Below are 15,138 nucleotides of genomic sequence, written 5' to 3' on the forward strand. Positions count from 1 at the left end.
GAATTGCCGAATCTCTCAGTCAATATGCGTGCTTGTATCCATATAATATTGTAAAGCCTTCGGCACACGATACAATTTTTCATGCTAGATCGCATACTAGACGTCTTATTACATGTCCCGATTGACTCGGATAATTATGTCATCAATTGTAAGCCAATGAGGATACGTACATTAAAAAAGATGATCTTCCAATTTCAACAAAAAGTATATGTGTGCAAAAATTAGAGACAGATAAATAATTAGTAAATACTGTGATATACACATATTGCACCTAATCAATCTAGCTGATAGAAGTAGAATTTTCAAATTCTATATATGTAACAGCCAAAATTCTAGTAGATTCAAAAATTAGCTGTACATTTTGATTATGATATCAAGAAATCTGTCTATATCAGCAAGAAATTTTTTTGGGTATAGTAAGACATCTCGTATGCGATCTAGCGTAAAAAGTCGTATCGTGTATGCCAGAGGCTTAAGACTATAATATCTCAATTGCGGAAAGAGCATTTCTTCTCAATCGTAGCCATTATAATTATAGAAAACTGCGAAAAACTTTGAGAAAACAGTATGACGTAGCCTTTAACTCGCCTTCTATAACTTTTTCTCGTATTAAATGGAGGCTTAACAATACAGGCAACATTTATGCAAACTAAACTTTAGAGGACTTTACGCGGCACGCCGAAGCATCTTTAAAAGTGTCGTCGGACTGTCCTTAAGCTGCACTTAATTTCACCCACAGTTTATATGAGTGCGAACTAGGCGGTCCACCACGACTCGTAAAATGTTGGAAGGTCGGCCGCGCGCCATCGAGCTCACCCTCAAAGATCCCAGACTTTACATCCCTTGGCGAAACTGCAGTGGACTTTGATTTTGCTACTCCTACCCTGAAGAAACCTGAAATGTTCACCGATAAGAGCCTCAATGAGGTACACAATTGAAAAATTTGTGAAAAGTTTATTGTGTTTCTATACAGCAATTCTTATTATTGTCTGATCTTTGATGTGGTTTTTAGTTTGTGTTCCTTTAAATAATTTTCTATTCAAAATTATGTAGATTAGGATTATTTTAATTAATAATAATTACTATTTAACTATATGATAACTGAAGATTAAGTACATTCGAAACATCTTATTAATAAAATAAAACAAACTATATTTGCATATTGAAATTTTTTTCGAGCTCATTTTATTTGACCTCTTTATTACTTATTGTTTTGTAAAAACTCAAGTTGATGTTACTGTTATTAATTTGTGTTACATTTGATATATCTTTCCCAAACGGTTCACTCAAAAAAGATTGAATAAAATGAATCGATTTTGGCTTCTGGCGCGGCAAATACAAACATTTTTTGTAGTTTTTAATCTGATTCTGATTACAATCTTTTGAATTTTTTTTATTTTTTGAGAAAGTGTTAAAATAACAATGTAAAGTTTTAAATATTATTTAAAATCCTAAAAAAGACTATACAAAACTATTATGAGAATAACATGTGTTAATGAAAGTGTAAAACTGAACAATAAAAAATGTAAAAACTATATTTAGTAAAAAATGAATGATATATAAGTAAACAAGATAAATTAATAAAAGAAAAAGATCTTATTTGGTCAAAGCGGATCTCAGAGTCTAAATATATTTTTATGTGAAGTTTATACAATTTCCAGTATAATATAATCATTTTACTATTATACATTTTACATTATACTATTATAAAATATTGCAATAGTAAAATACGTTTAATGAACAGAAATCTATATATATAATACGCAGAAGAACATAACATATGGAAAAGAAGAAGTAAACATTGTAGAGAAAAAAATAAAATTCTTTACTCTTGCTCAGAATCACTATCAGCAACATTATTCTGATAATAGACGTTAAACATTTAATGGATCTCAAATAAAATTCGAGCATAACCAAAATATCAAATTATTATGGCAACTATCAAACAGAACATGAACTATTAAATATAAAAGTATTTTTATTAATATTTTTGTTACATTGAACATTGCATCGTTAATTTAAATCAATGAATATCAACGTAAATCTGACACATCGGCAAAGAAAATATATCAATATGCTGTCAAACTTATTAAAATTTATGCGCTTGATGTATTAATTAATTTTATGTAAATAATACTTATTTTATTTTAATCTTTATTGTTTTTATTATTTTAAAAACACGTAAAATATATCATATTAATTGTAAATTAACTTAACTGAATAAATATAAAAGAAATCTTTCTTCTTAATTTTTTGACAAAATAAATTAAATTATTACCAATATTGACTTTGAATTTATACTTTGAATGTATTATTATATTATTAGTTTATTAATTTGTTATTATGTCATAGTATTAATATCATCAATTTATTTTATACAAATATTTTTCATAATTTTCAGATAAAAGAAAAGATAGACTGGAATCAAATCGAATGGCCAATCTTGGTGCTCCGTGGAAATGGCGAAGTGCTAATCGTTCGTGGAAACGTTTTATTGGAGAAGTATGAAGAAATATTTTATAAACTAAGATAACTTTAATCATTATATCCCCCATTTTTACAGCAAAAGTTTACATTATTGATGATTTCACAATTGTGCTAATGATGTCTCTTTTCCTCTTTCATTGTGGCTTGAATTGTTGCAGTTACGAGAATCCAGTAGTATTGGGTTCACTGTCCATGTATCCGTCGACTGATGATAATTACGGAATAGATTCATGCTCTATCATGTGCCTGCAAACTACCCCGCCGATAGTGGTCATCGCCATGTGCACCGGAAAGATTTATCATGCGATATTGCTGCGCGAAATATCAGACACCGACGATGACGACGACAGAAAGGTACAATAAATATTACAAAATTTTATGTATTCCACATGTCGCAATATCACGCTGAATTTTATCGCTATTCTCAAATCGTCAGTCAAGGAATTATGGAACGTCAAATTTATAGAGTTATGTATAGGGTTGAATAATAACTAATAATTAAAAATTAAAATCTAAATAATAAAATTAATAATTAATTTTGTACCCAAACAACTTTAACTTAACTTTATCTAAAACAATATTAACTTACCTAATCCTGATTCTTTAAAAAAAAAATGATAATATCTTTTTTCGCCAGACTTGGTCCCAGTATGGTTCAAATTATAGTCTTCATACGCCGGATGATGCGCTTTATGTCTACGAGTGTGTCGAACTGGAACTAGGTCTTCTCTTTACGGATGACGATAAAAAATATAACTGTCCCATTCATCTTCACTGTGATAAGGGCAATAAATCAAGGTATTAATTGAGAAAAGCATATTGAATATATAGGATGTTTTAGAACTATTGCAACTTTCACAGCAAATCAGAACTCGATTCAATGAAAAATCTATTCCCTTTTTTTCACGGCGAAAATGGCGATATTTCCAAAGCAATCCTTATTTGATGCACTCGATCATTGATTAAATTAAATTAATTTATGAATACTTATTTATGTTAGATATTTTTGCTCTCATAATGCTGGGATTCATGTAGTGAGTTTACCGATGGTTTCTCAATTGGAGGAGTTTATTTATGGCAAGTATATTTACGTTATTAAAAAAAAAAGAATGTAAAGAAGAAAAGTTACATATAATATCTATCATTCTGCGAGCTGTATTACAAATCTCTGAAAATATTCTTGCGTATGTAAACTTGAACACACAAATTTTACACACACACACACACACACACACACACACACACACACACACACACACACACACAGATATATAATAGCAAATCAATAAATTAATTTTTTATTAAAAATAAAATGAAAGTCGAAATGACAAATAAGATAAAGATATTGAAATGATTAATTTTTCTTCTACGTCTTTATTGAAAGTGCTTTCCTTCTAACAAACATTTTTTTTTAGATAACGGCGGAAATTATTTACCATCCTTGCTAAATCAATCAATTTTGCAATACCTATTTTCTACGAGAACTAAACATACGAATGTGGATGAAGCTACGCCGATACTTGGTTTTGGTCTTCTCCAAGAACCCTGTGTTCTAGTTGCATTGCTACACACAGGTGTTGTCATCGATCTTTCCGTTATAGATCTTTATTATCTTCCAAGAATCGAGCAATTAGAACCCGTCACGAATACTATGACAAAGGTAATTATGAATGATAGAAATGACATTTGGATTTCGAAAGTGAGAAGTTATTATTTATTTTTGTTATTTTTTCGCAACCATAAATTCTACAAGTTAATCTCTCATTAAATGAAAACAGATATATAAGTTGTTTAGAATAGAGTTCAAGATCGAATACGAATCTATAATACGCTATTTTTACAGAACTACGCATCATCGCAAATACTCTAACTTTGGAGTGTTTGAAGCTATCACATCGTAATATGTGCTTGATATAATGCAACATCTACAATATCAGCAGAAGTAATGGAGTAAGGAGTAAGAGTAAAAATTGACCAATTAAAAACCGGGAGTAAACGAAATGGGTAAATCTCATTTCATATTTCTTACTTCATACTCCTATTCCATTATTCCTACCGACATTGTAGACCTTGCATAAAAGATCTGCAATTTATACTCACGAAATTCGAATTTATAGACTAGTAGATGACAAGAATAAACAATGTGGACTTCTTAAAGTTAAACTTTAATGCTTAATTGAGACAAAATCATTCTACGAAAATTTAAATTACATATGCATTGATAAATAAAACAACATTTAAAAAATTTTCATTTTCAGCATAAACTCCATTCATATACTGATATTAATACAGATACTTTAATTATAGAAAAGAATTTCCAAATCTATAAAAGAGATACATATTAAATATTGTTATTATCGATCCCGATCAAGTTTAACGAGTATTCTGGCATCCCCTTAAACAATAAAAAATAAAAACTAGAGCAAAAATTTAAAAATTATCGAGTTCCTACTTACATAAAAAAATCTTTGATTTGCTGAAAATTTTTCCCGCATGTTTTTTTTTATTTAAAAGAAACCCATTTTCCAAAATTGAACTAAATCGAAAATGTGATTTTTTACATATATGTTTGATTTTATAAAATTTTATTTTTTCTATATAAATGTATATTCAGGCAAAAAAATATTTACATTGTACTTTTTTGTGGAAAGTGGGAGTTATTTATTTTTCTCAAAGAAATATAGTCACCGCAATTAAAATTCACCCTACATTGTTATTTTTTTTAAGGTGAACAAGGAACCATTCGACGAGTACATCAAGAAATTACTCAGACGCGAAATATCGCAACCTATAACCAAGATAGGATCTCGCTCAATGTCCTTAAACGAATCTTTAGAGGTATGTTTTAATATTTACCTACTACAATGCATTATACACAAGAAAGTTAATATAATTGAAATAATTGTACATTTTTGCCACTTATAGAACTTAATACAAATATCTTAGAATCTTTGGTTTATACACAAAAATAACTAGAATTACTGCAGCAGTCAATGACTTCATTAAACACTATTAGGAAATGACTATTTAAGGAAAATATTAAAGTAATAAGATTTCAAAATAATAAACTGCATATTAATTGACATTTTTAGGTTTAAATCTCACATAGATTTTATTAAAATAATATTATTTTTGAAAATATATTTATATTAAGTTGTTTTTATTTGTGTTTATTGATTGATGCAGTGATTCTATACGTATAGTAGAGTTACGATTCAATAAATCAAAACGTAACGTTCCTTTTATGTTTCAGTTGTTATATCACGCCACAAATATCTTCCGTACTCAAAATTTCGTCCGACACGACAAAGTTCGGGATGAGATCAGTAAAAAGGTTCGCGCTTTGAAAGCTTTAAAAAGTCATTTATTAAAAGAACTTGATACTTTGACAGAAACGAAAAAAGAATTACGACAAACCGCCGAACGTTTGGCCGAAAGATACGAAGAGATTAACGATAAACAGAAAGAATTAGCACGTAGGTGAGTATCGTTATTTAATTACTTTAATAATATTGAAGCAATTTTACAGATTCGCATAATTCAAATTATGATTATGATTTGAGGTTATCGAACTATTTAAATTTAAATAAATAAAAAATACAATTCTTTGAAGTATTACGGAGGGATAAAAAATAGAATCCATATTACATTATACTTTTAGAGCAGAGGAAGTTTTGAGATTAGTAAATTACAAAGAACCTTTAATGACATCTATCGAGAAAGCAGAAGCGGAAGAATTGAAGAAAATGGACGTAAAGATACGTGACATGCAAGTTCGACTTGAACAACTCAAGAAAAAGTCCACTCAAACTGTACACACAAATGGTATCGATTCTGATGGGAACAGGAAAGAAATTGTTTTCACACGCAATCAAGAAGAAGCGACAAAGGAAAATCTTTCTCAAATGTATGTATAATCCTAAATTGTTAATCCTCTCATTTTTTTTTTTTTTTTGCTTTAGAAGGATTTTTCAGTACTTTTCTAACAAAAAATGTTTATATACTTTTTTTCATAAAAAACAAAAATGCACTACTTAATTTACTGCTGATAGAAAGAATTGAGACTCGAATAAGGTAATTTCACCTCGCTTTTACTTTTGAAATTTAGCGAAATTTAGTTTGCCTTCTAAGATTAAAAATGTTCGAATTTCAAACATTTATTGCCGACTTAAATTGAATCGTTGACAGTATATTCACAGTAAAAAAAATTGAATTCTAAATTCTTATGTCAAATTAATTCTCAATTTGAATGCAAATCAAATTCAATTTTTTTTATTTACATTATATACTAATTTAGTATACTAATGCATAATAAAGTATTTTTTGACAATAAAGTATTAAATAAAGTATTTAATGACAAATCTTGTTTTAACGGGCGAGAAAATTAGTCGTCACCTTACAATTTCGAGAAAATTTACCAAACAAAAAAATAAAGGCTACCGATTCAAAATCAAATCATCAATGATTTAAGGTTATCGAATTATTTAAATTCAAATGTGTTAGATTCGAAAACATTCGAATAAAAACAACAGTGGTTTGATTCAAGTTCAATCCAATTCGAATTCGAACAATTTGGACATCTCTTATAATCAATAATTTCTTGTTAAGTCAAGTTAAAATTATTTTTTCCTTTTCTGAGAAATAATTTTGTAACTTAATCTTTGGAAATCCGTCACATTTTGCATTCTTGTTTCAACAACATTTATAAACATCTTTCGAGATATTACCATAAATGTGTTAAATAAACATTACTTTGTGACAATAATAGTAAATTAATTCTCTGAATGATAAATGTGTTAAACATATTAATAAAGTTAAAATCGCCTACACGATTTGCAGCGGATCTTTGTGCTAAATATAATTTTTCTATTAATTTAATATTCTCAGCTTATATAAACTGCGCGTCGACAATTTTGTCAATCTTGAAACACAGTTACTAAAATATCGATGCTCATTACTAAACATTACTTTATGAATTTAATAGTTACTTTGATAGTTACTTTGTAGTCAATACTTTTCTAAAATTAAATTAAAAGTCATTCCCCCTTTTTAGAACTTATTTTTTTAGTTGTGTGAACTTTGGAAAAGCAATGCTGCGATCTTAGTTGTTTCTATGTATAATATATGTAGAATAAGTATAATAATTTTTCTTCTTACAGGGCGAAGAACATAAAGAATTTGGTAGATCAAGTAAAGCAGATTAAAGCGGAAATTAGTCTTTCATATATTAGCAAACAGTAATAGCAAATATTTTTAATATCTAAAAATTAATAATTTTTTATTTTATTTTACAAATTTGTGTATAATAAAAGATAATGTGCTAAACTTTTTATGATCCTATACCTCAAAAAAAATTTCTAATTAATATACAAATTACTTATTTACCTTATATTTAATTATTTTATCAGAATGAATTTGCTAAGATCCAACATGCTCATGTATATGTTATGTATAATGTATGTGTATAATATACAAAAATCTATTTATAATAAAAATATCTTCTTTATTAAGCCTTAAAATATATTAAAAATGTTCACTATTTGACTTGAAGCTATTTGATAAGAAATTATTAGAAATAATATAATATTTAGGATATATATACACATCAAGAGAGTATAATATATTACATGTAATTAATACTAAAAATAAAAGATACTTTATGAAATATTTTTTGCAAACTGATTTGATAATGAATTAAAAAATCGGCCAATATTGAAATCAATCACTCTCACTATCAATTTCATCAATGCCTTCAGGTGGAACAGGTGGTGGTTCGTTTTTAAATATAGGCATAATCTAGAATAAGAAAAAGAGACTTCAGAAATTTATTTTCATAAAAACACGCATATAAATATTTTTAGAAAAATATGAATGTGCGTGTATATGTGTATAGATTATCACCGTGGTAGATCTTGAAATTTCTACGCATTTTACTGGAAAATCATTATTACTATCTGGGTTTAATAATGACTTCTCAATTGTTGGTTCCTTAACTTGACAATCGACAGTTTTATTAACTGAGGCAATCACATCTTTAGTTGTTTTAGATTCTTTGTCCTCTTCGTCAGAATCTTCATATAATACTTGCAAAGTAATATGCTAAAAATTTTAGATTAGAAACATAATACATAACAAAATACATGTTTGCTTTTTATATGTTGCTTATTTATTTCAACGATATAAAATTATATTTTCCAGTTTGAATATTGAACTCGTTAAAATGTAATATAATTTTTAAAGAAAGATGGATAAAATGGATCGAATGAGTCGAATAAATTTGGTCTCCAGAACAATTTTTTTTTTTTTAAGTTACTAAATCTGATTTTAACCCTTTACATTTTGATTTATTGAAAAAATATTAAAATCAGCATATAAAGCTGTTAAATATCTAGTAAATTATTATTGAATTTTACGATATATTAGTTCACATTTTCCTGCTATTAAGACATGAAAATATTCTTATCATTAATGTTCTTTAAATTCTTTAACAATTCATGTGTTTTGCTTGATAAAAAAGAATTATTAATAAATAAAATACGCATTATCGATATTTTATTATAACTCTTGATCACAGTATCTGAGACTATTATCTATTATGTCTTTCAAGGATTTTCTCTTAGAATATTTAGCATAATTTATTATATTTTACTACTGAAAATTGTAAGATTCGTTCAAAGAATATTTTTGTGAGCACAAGATCTGCCTTGATTAAGTAAAGCCTCCTTCATTTCTTAACTTATGCTTATATGTCAGCTTATTTTCATTTAACCCTTTCCATATAAATGAGAGTATTTCAAAATTGATCCATAAAAATTTCTTAAAATTGTAAAGATAATTAAAGTATAAAATTAAATATGCTATATTTTACTTTTTCCAAAAAAAGTATAGACATTTGTTCTAGAAATTTGAAAAAATATTCACGAATTTTTAGATTTTTTAATTGCTTTCGATAAAAGAAATCATGTGATAGGACTTAAAATATTCATTTTTGGAAAGGTCATTTATTTTTCACATTGTATTGTAAGGGTTAATATTATTTATTTCAATATAGTTTTATACTTTTATATTTAATTTTATTATTCTCATAATAATTCCTTATATGTTTAACAGTTTCATATACTACGTTTTAATATTTTCCCTATAAATTAAAAATTTTTACAAGTTTGAATCAAATTCAGCAGTTCAGAAACAACAAAAAAGAAAATATCTTTTTTACTACTTCAGAAATAAAAATCGATTTATTTTACTCGTCCTTCCTTGGTGTGACATGTGATCTACTGATTGTAGCAGAATAAAAATATCATTAACATTCCACCCAATGTATTGAATTCTTATCAATATACTTTTTTTGTCAACAAAAATTACAATTGAATTATGTTGTATTGTTATAATAAAATAAATAATAAATAAATGATATCTCTTACCTTTATTGTGTTTGCAATAGTTGATTTTACATAATCAAAGGATAATTCAGAACACGATTCATCCGCAAGTTTTTCTGATAATGTATAATATGTTTTGTTCATTATTTGCTTAATTTCTTTGTTTTTCTTCTCAACCTAAATATATTCAGTTGATAAAAAATATTAAAAATACATATGTTATAATGAATTGCTAAAAAACAAAATTTAGAAATATGATTACATCTTTTTGTCTGGAAGATATTGTGTCAACTTGAAGAACGTGTTGTTTATGACATTGAGAAAGCCTATCTTCTAAGCTAGCATTTTCTTCTTTATATTGTGCAATTGTATTTTTAGCTACTTCTAAAGCTTCTTTAGTTTTCTTCAAATCATCACTTTTATCGGCTAATCTTGCTTCCAATTCTTGAATTTTCTTACTGAGATTTTCATTAATTTGAAATAATGATTCTTTTTCTTCTATAATAGTAGTTTGATAATTCAATAATTATTAAACACATTATACTATCACACATTATATAATTTTTTATCGCAAATTATTATATATCACCTTTTAATCCTTTTAAATCATTTTCTAAGGAACTTATTTTGCTCTGTGCCTCGCGAATTTTCTCATCCGACATATCCTTATCAGTATTTTTTAGTTTCAGTATTTCATTATCCTTTGTTCCTGCATTAAGAGCTAAGAGCATTTTCCAAGAAGCATCCAAAGTTGCTTTATCACTTGTAGGAGTTGTGGCATTTTGTAATTCGAGCACATGAAACTACACACACAACAATGTTATAATCAACATATCGCTCTTGCTACAAGAATGACAAATTCAAAAAACATAGTTTTCCAGTTTGAATGTTTTAAATCAAAGTTTGACATACATTACATATTTCCGCTTAAGTTCGCCTGATATTTCATGTGTCGTATAACAAATTTTTCAAACGTAACGATTCAGAACAGAGAAATTCTTGAATCTCCGGGAAATGCTCCATAATTTAAGTATTGCTTTTATAGTCAATCGACATCTGTCAAGCTTGTCATACAATACATGAGATATGTAAGAGCTTTTCGTTTACAATGTGCAACATGTGCCAAGCTGTTTAATTCATAAAAATTTTTTAATATTTTTAAATAAAATTTTAATGTGAAATCATTGCAAAGAAATAAATATATCATTAGCTTGTTCCTCAATATATTAATCCCTCGTCAGAATTTTCTTTTTTCTTTGAAAATAACTCAATAATGACAATTTTTTATTTATATTGTAGTAGCAAATAAATGATACCACGAAACCCTTATCTATTATATGCATACCTTATCCAATAATTTCTGAACATTATCTGATATTTTGGATATTCCCATTCGTATTTCCGCGTTTGCTATCCTTGTTTCTGATAGTAACATGTTCATTCCGGGATCCATAGCTGTTGATATCGTACGATTTACAGCCTGCGATACAGGATACATCTGGTTGTCCATCGTTACGTAATGTCCCTGTAATTTTGATCATCTTTCACAATTATGTTGCATCAATAAATTTATTATCCCTGCGTTAGGCGCGTTTTCACACAGTAAACAAATGCATTTCTTTTATTCATTCTCTAATATTTGTCAATTTGTTTTTACTGTTTTATAAAGTTTAATGTAAGATTTATCAATCAAATATAAATTTTTAAAAATTGTTTTAAAAAGTACAGGAAAATTATAGGAAAAATTAATATATTTGTGATGTACATTGTGACCATTCGTGGAAAAAAAATATTGCACCTAACACAGAGTTAAATACAAAATGTCATATATATTAAATCATACAGTAAAATACGGAGCCCATTGTGGCGTTAATGAAGGTGAAGTAACTAATGGCTTATAAGTACTAGAATCTGTAGAAGGCACTTCAGTTTTAGATTCTACAGTTTTTTGAGCGGCTTTTCTTTCATTCAATGACTCATGAGACAAATTCTTCTTTTGCAAAACGCTTTCCGATTGTTCAATCTAATAAAATACAGTATTTTAGATACAGTATTTTAGATACAGATTTTGTTTTCATGAAGAAATTTATAAATTATAAATATAACTAACCCTCTTATGACGAGAAGATTTATGAGGTACGTCGTCCTACAAAACGATATTGCTTCCTTCATATTAAGTCAATAATATTATATAATATAATATATAATAAGTTTTATTCGACATCTTATAAATATTAGCGCACAGAAATAATAGTAGTAAATAATATATAATAGTAGTAACATAATATATAATAGTAGTAAACATTAATATCAAATTAAAACTAATATATTTTATTTAAGAATTAATATTTTATAGAATTCCTTGTTTATATGTATGAAACAATGATAATTCTGCTTATATACATATAATTTAATCTTCTTTAAAAAACTTAATAATTTTAAAACTGTTTTTCAGCAAAAAAACATACTTTTATTTCAATATTAAGTCATTTTTAAAAAACACAATATGATTGTTTTTTAGTAATAGTATTAAAAAATTCTAATCTTTTTTAAAGATTTTATTTCTTATCCAATATTTTTTTCAACTTTTCATGAAAGTTATTATTGAATGATAATATATTTTTATACCTTTCTTTTTATTATATTTTTTAATTATATTCTTATACTTTCTATTCTAAGATTACACAAAATTTCTTCATGTAAGCAAATTATGTCTGTTTAACATACTATTTATTATTATTTCAATATTCAATATTTCGAAGAGAAAAATAATTCAAAGAATGTTTTTTCTGTGCAGAAACAATAGAAAAATTAATATGAACACCTCTGTATCTTCAGAATCAGTGGTGGAGGGTAAAGACATTTTTGGTAATATGGACTGACCCATTTTAGCCATTCTCGATATTATGGCTGCTTTACCACTTGTTGAATTTTTAGGCACCAGTGGATCTTTCTCCTGTTCTCGTATATCGGTTATCTCTATTATCAGCATAATATCTCTTTCTTTAGGAAACCCAGGACCTAAACTAATCTATGTAAAAGTATTTAATAGAGATATTGTTTCATATAAAATTCCATAAAAATTTAATAAAATTACCTGTTTACTAGGTGGTAAGAACAAAACTCTTTTCAGACCCTTGCTGCTACCCAAAAGAATTCTCTCCCAATTCTCATCCGTTGATATTTCCACAGTCATAGTTTGCGACATTACAAAATTAGTTTTAAAAGGCTGTATAATCTCAGTTCCCACAAAATATTTTATACATATATTGTCCCCTTCTTTAGCAATTACATCTTTATTGCTCGACATTAGATCTTGGTAGATTACATTTGCACCTTTTTCTTGCAGTGCAAAGTAACGCGCTAGTCCCACTTCTATTGCAAACTCCAAGTAACTTTCATTATTCTCGAATAAAATTGACCAATTCTCTTTGTTATCATCATAATAACTGGCATAATTGTTTGCTTGTATAGTGTAAGCAAAGTCACATGTCACTGTGGCAATAGATATGTACTCTTGCTTAGTCTTATATAAAATTATCTGATATAACCTTGTTACTATGTTGCCTGTCAATGCCATACCAAGCTTCCCAACAGAAGCATATTGACCATTTTGCCTGAAATTCAATATTTAATATCAAAGTCAAATATCTATCTTTATAAATATATTCTGAATACAAGCCTAAGGTCATGTATGCTTGTAATCTTGCATATTAACTACAAAATAAGTAATATTTTAGTAACTTGGTGTAATTACAATTTAAAAGCATGTACTGCTTTAGCTATTAATACTTCTGTCTTGGAAGATGATACAGTTTGTTGTATGTTATATCGAGTGTTGCTCTTCTTAGGCATTTGTTTAATGGAATGAGAATCTGTGAGTCTTGGTTGTAGTCCAAAAATTGCAGCCAAATTAGACCTAAAAGTACAAAAATTTTAATATATCTTCTGCAAAGTCAAATGAGAAAATGAAAATTATAAAAAGAGAATTGAGAAAATAAACTTAAATGTATTTTCTTCAATAATGATGAAGAAACATGCATGGAATAAATTGTATGAATTAAAATCATTTTAACTAATTAATTAGGACTGTGATTAAAACAATTCATTGTAATTGTATAATGTATTTTTAATATCTAAAAATAAATGTATAAAAGTTTTGAAGAAGAAAAGAAGTGTAAGATATGTGTAACTTGTAAAACAAATTATTACTTAATCGGCACACTAGCATTTGCACTTTGCGAATCCTATAATGCATGCGAGTGATACGCACCCTCCCGAAGGTACGAAGTCAGACTCGTCATCGTCCCTGAAGATCTTGTCAAGATTTGGCAACTGATTTTGCGCGCTCATGATTACAAGAATTTCATGCAAACAACGCGCTTTTCAATGACACGCGTGCGGTGATACGTAATAGCATTTTGCCATTTACAACAAAATGCATTTACGATAACTTTATCAACACATCGTTATAATCACGAATTGCGAATCGCGATAAGCTGGATTCACCACAGACTTCAAATACTAGACTGCCAACTCCCTTATATACCGTGTCCAAAAATTTTTTCCAAAGCCATAGTCTAACCATACCCAATCACTGTGGTTGCGTAATATTTTTGACATTTTTCACAATGTAAAGTGATTCTGAAGTTTCGTACGCGACGTGATTCTCGACAAGCATCCCACAAATAAAACTAATGCGTGATGAATCAAAAGTTAATTTACTCATAAATCCTAATTGCTAATCCCTAATTTGCTCATAACAACTGGCTGCACTGATTTAGAGGTTTTCCTATTTCGACATCAGCATAGATAAGAGAAATGCTATAACATATTTATTACTATATATGCATATATATAATTGTCATAAAAATATAAATAATAGTAAAAAATATAAAGAAAATTACTATTTGTTATTTTTGTATGTTTAATATCTTATTAGGCTTTTTAAAATAATTAAAATTAACATTTACTAAACATTAATCAAATAAATTTCATACAGCATATTTTGTCTTTTTTGTCCTTTTATTGTTTATTTTTATATCCATATTATAATATTAACAAAAAATTTTTTTATGTATTTATTACATGCTGCATAAATTAAAATAAAAATAAAATATTGGACGGAATTCATAGACTGATCTTAAGTTCAAGAATTGTCTTAAGTCTAGCTTCGAGCAGACTTGAGACTTTTACTTAACCAATGAAATAACAGCATTGACGTCTCAAGATCGTGCTTAAGATGGGTCTTGAATAAGATCGGTCTATG

The 15,138-nt window shown here is 27.4% G+C and overlaps 2 protein-coding genes across 8 annotated transcripts in view; one reads left to right on the forward strand and one right to left on the reverse strand.

Moving 5' to 3' along the window:
* LOC105836860 (nuclear pore complex protein Nup88) overlaps positions 1–7,982 on the forward strand; it is an 80,974-nt gene extending 72,992 nt beyond the window's left edge. Inside the window, exons 4-13 of the mRNA XM_012681186.3 lie at positions 740–926; positions 2,402–2,502; positions 2,646–2,841; positions 3,125–3,285; positions 3,488–3,564; positions 3,903–4,147; positions 5,215–5,325; positions 5,741–5,967; positions 6,149–6,394; positions 7,647–7,982. Coding sequence (XP_012536640.2) covers positions 740–926; positions 2,402–2,502; positions 2,646–2,841; positions 3,125–3,285; positions 3,488–3,564; positions 3,903–4,147; positions 5,215–5,325; positions 5,741–5,967; positions 6,149–6,394; positions 7,647–7,728 — 1,633 coding nt within the window. The 3' untranslated portion in view covers positions 7,729–7,982. The remainder of the gene's footprint in view (positions 1–739; positions 927–2,401; positions 2,503–2,645; positions 2,842–3,124; positions 3,286–3,487; positions 3,565–3,902; positions 4,148–5,214; positions 5,326–5,740; positions 5,968–6,148; positions 6,395–7,646) is intronic.
* On the reverse strand, positions 3,113–14,646 carry LOC105836859 (FK506-binding protein 15). 7 transcript variants are annotated; one of them, XM_012681179.3, is made up of 12 exons: positions 14,143–14,222; positions 13,627–13,788; positions 12,967–13,486; positions 12,694–12,900; positions 11,980–12,015; positions 11,713–11,892; positions 11,215–11,394; positions 10,459–10,672; positions 10,132–10,367; positions 9,912–10,046; positions 8,389–8,586; positions 7,555–8,283 (listed from the first exon to the last, which is right to left on the reverse strand). In XM_012681179.3, the coding sequence occupies exons 1-12, from the start codon at positions 14,220–14,222 to the stop codon at positions 8,206–8,208; spliced, it is 2,226 nt and encodes a 741-aa protein (XP_012536633.1). In that variant the 3' UTR covers positions 7,555–8,205. The 7 variants fall into 7 exon arrangements, with proteins under 7 accessions (XP_012536638.1, XP_012536633.1, XP_036140562.1 ...); XM_012681184.3 differs by lacking the exons at positions 7,555–8,283; positions 8,389–8,586 and adding an exon at positions 3,113–3,261 and having other exon boundaries at positions 14,143–14,643; XM_036284669.1 differs by lacking the exon at positions 7,555–8,283 and having other exon boundaries at positions 8,290–8,586; positions 14,143–14,645.
* Positions 14,647–15,138: the final 492 nt, after the last annotated feature.

The sequence above is a fragment of the Monomorium pharaonis genome, chromosome 3, assembly GCF_013373865.1.
Source record: "Monomorium pharaonis isolate MP-MQ-018 chromosome 3, ASM1337386v2, whole genome shotgun sequence".
NCBI classification, from domain to species: domain Eukaryota; kingdom Metazoa; phylum Arthropoda; class Insecta; order Hymenoptera; family Formicidae; genus Monomorium; species Monomorium pharaonis.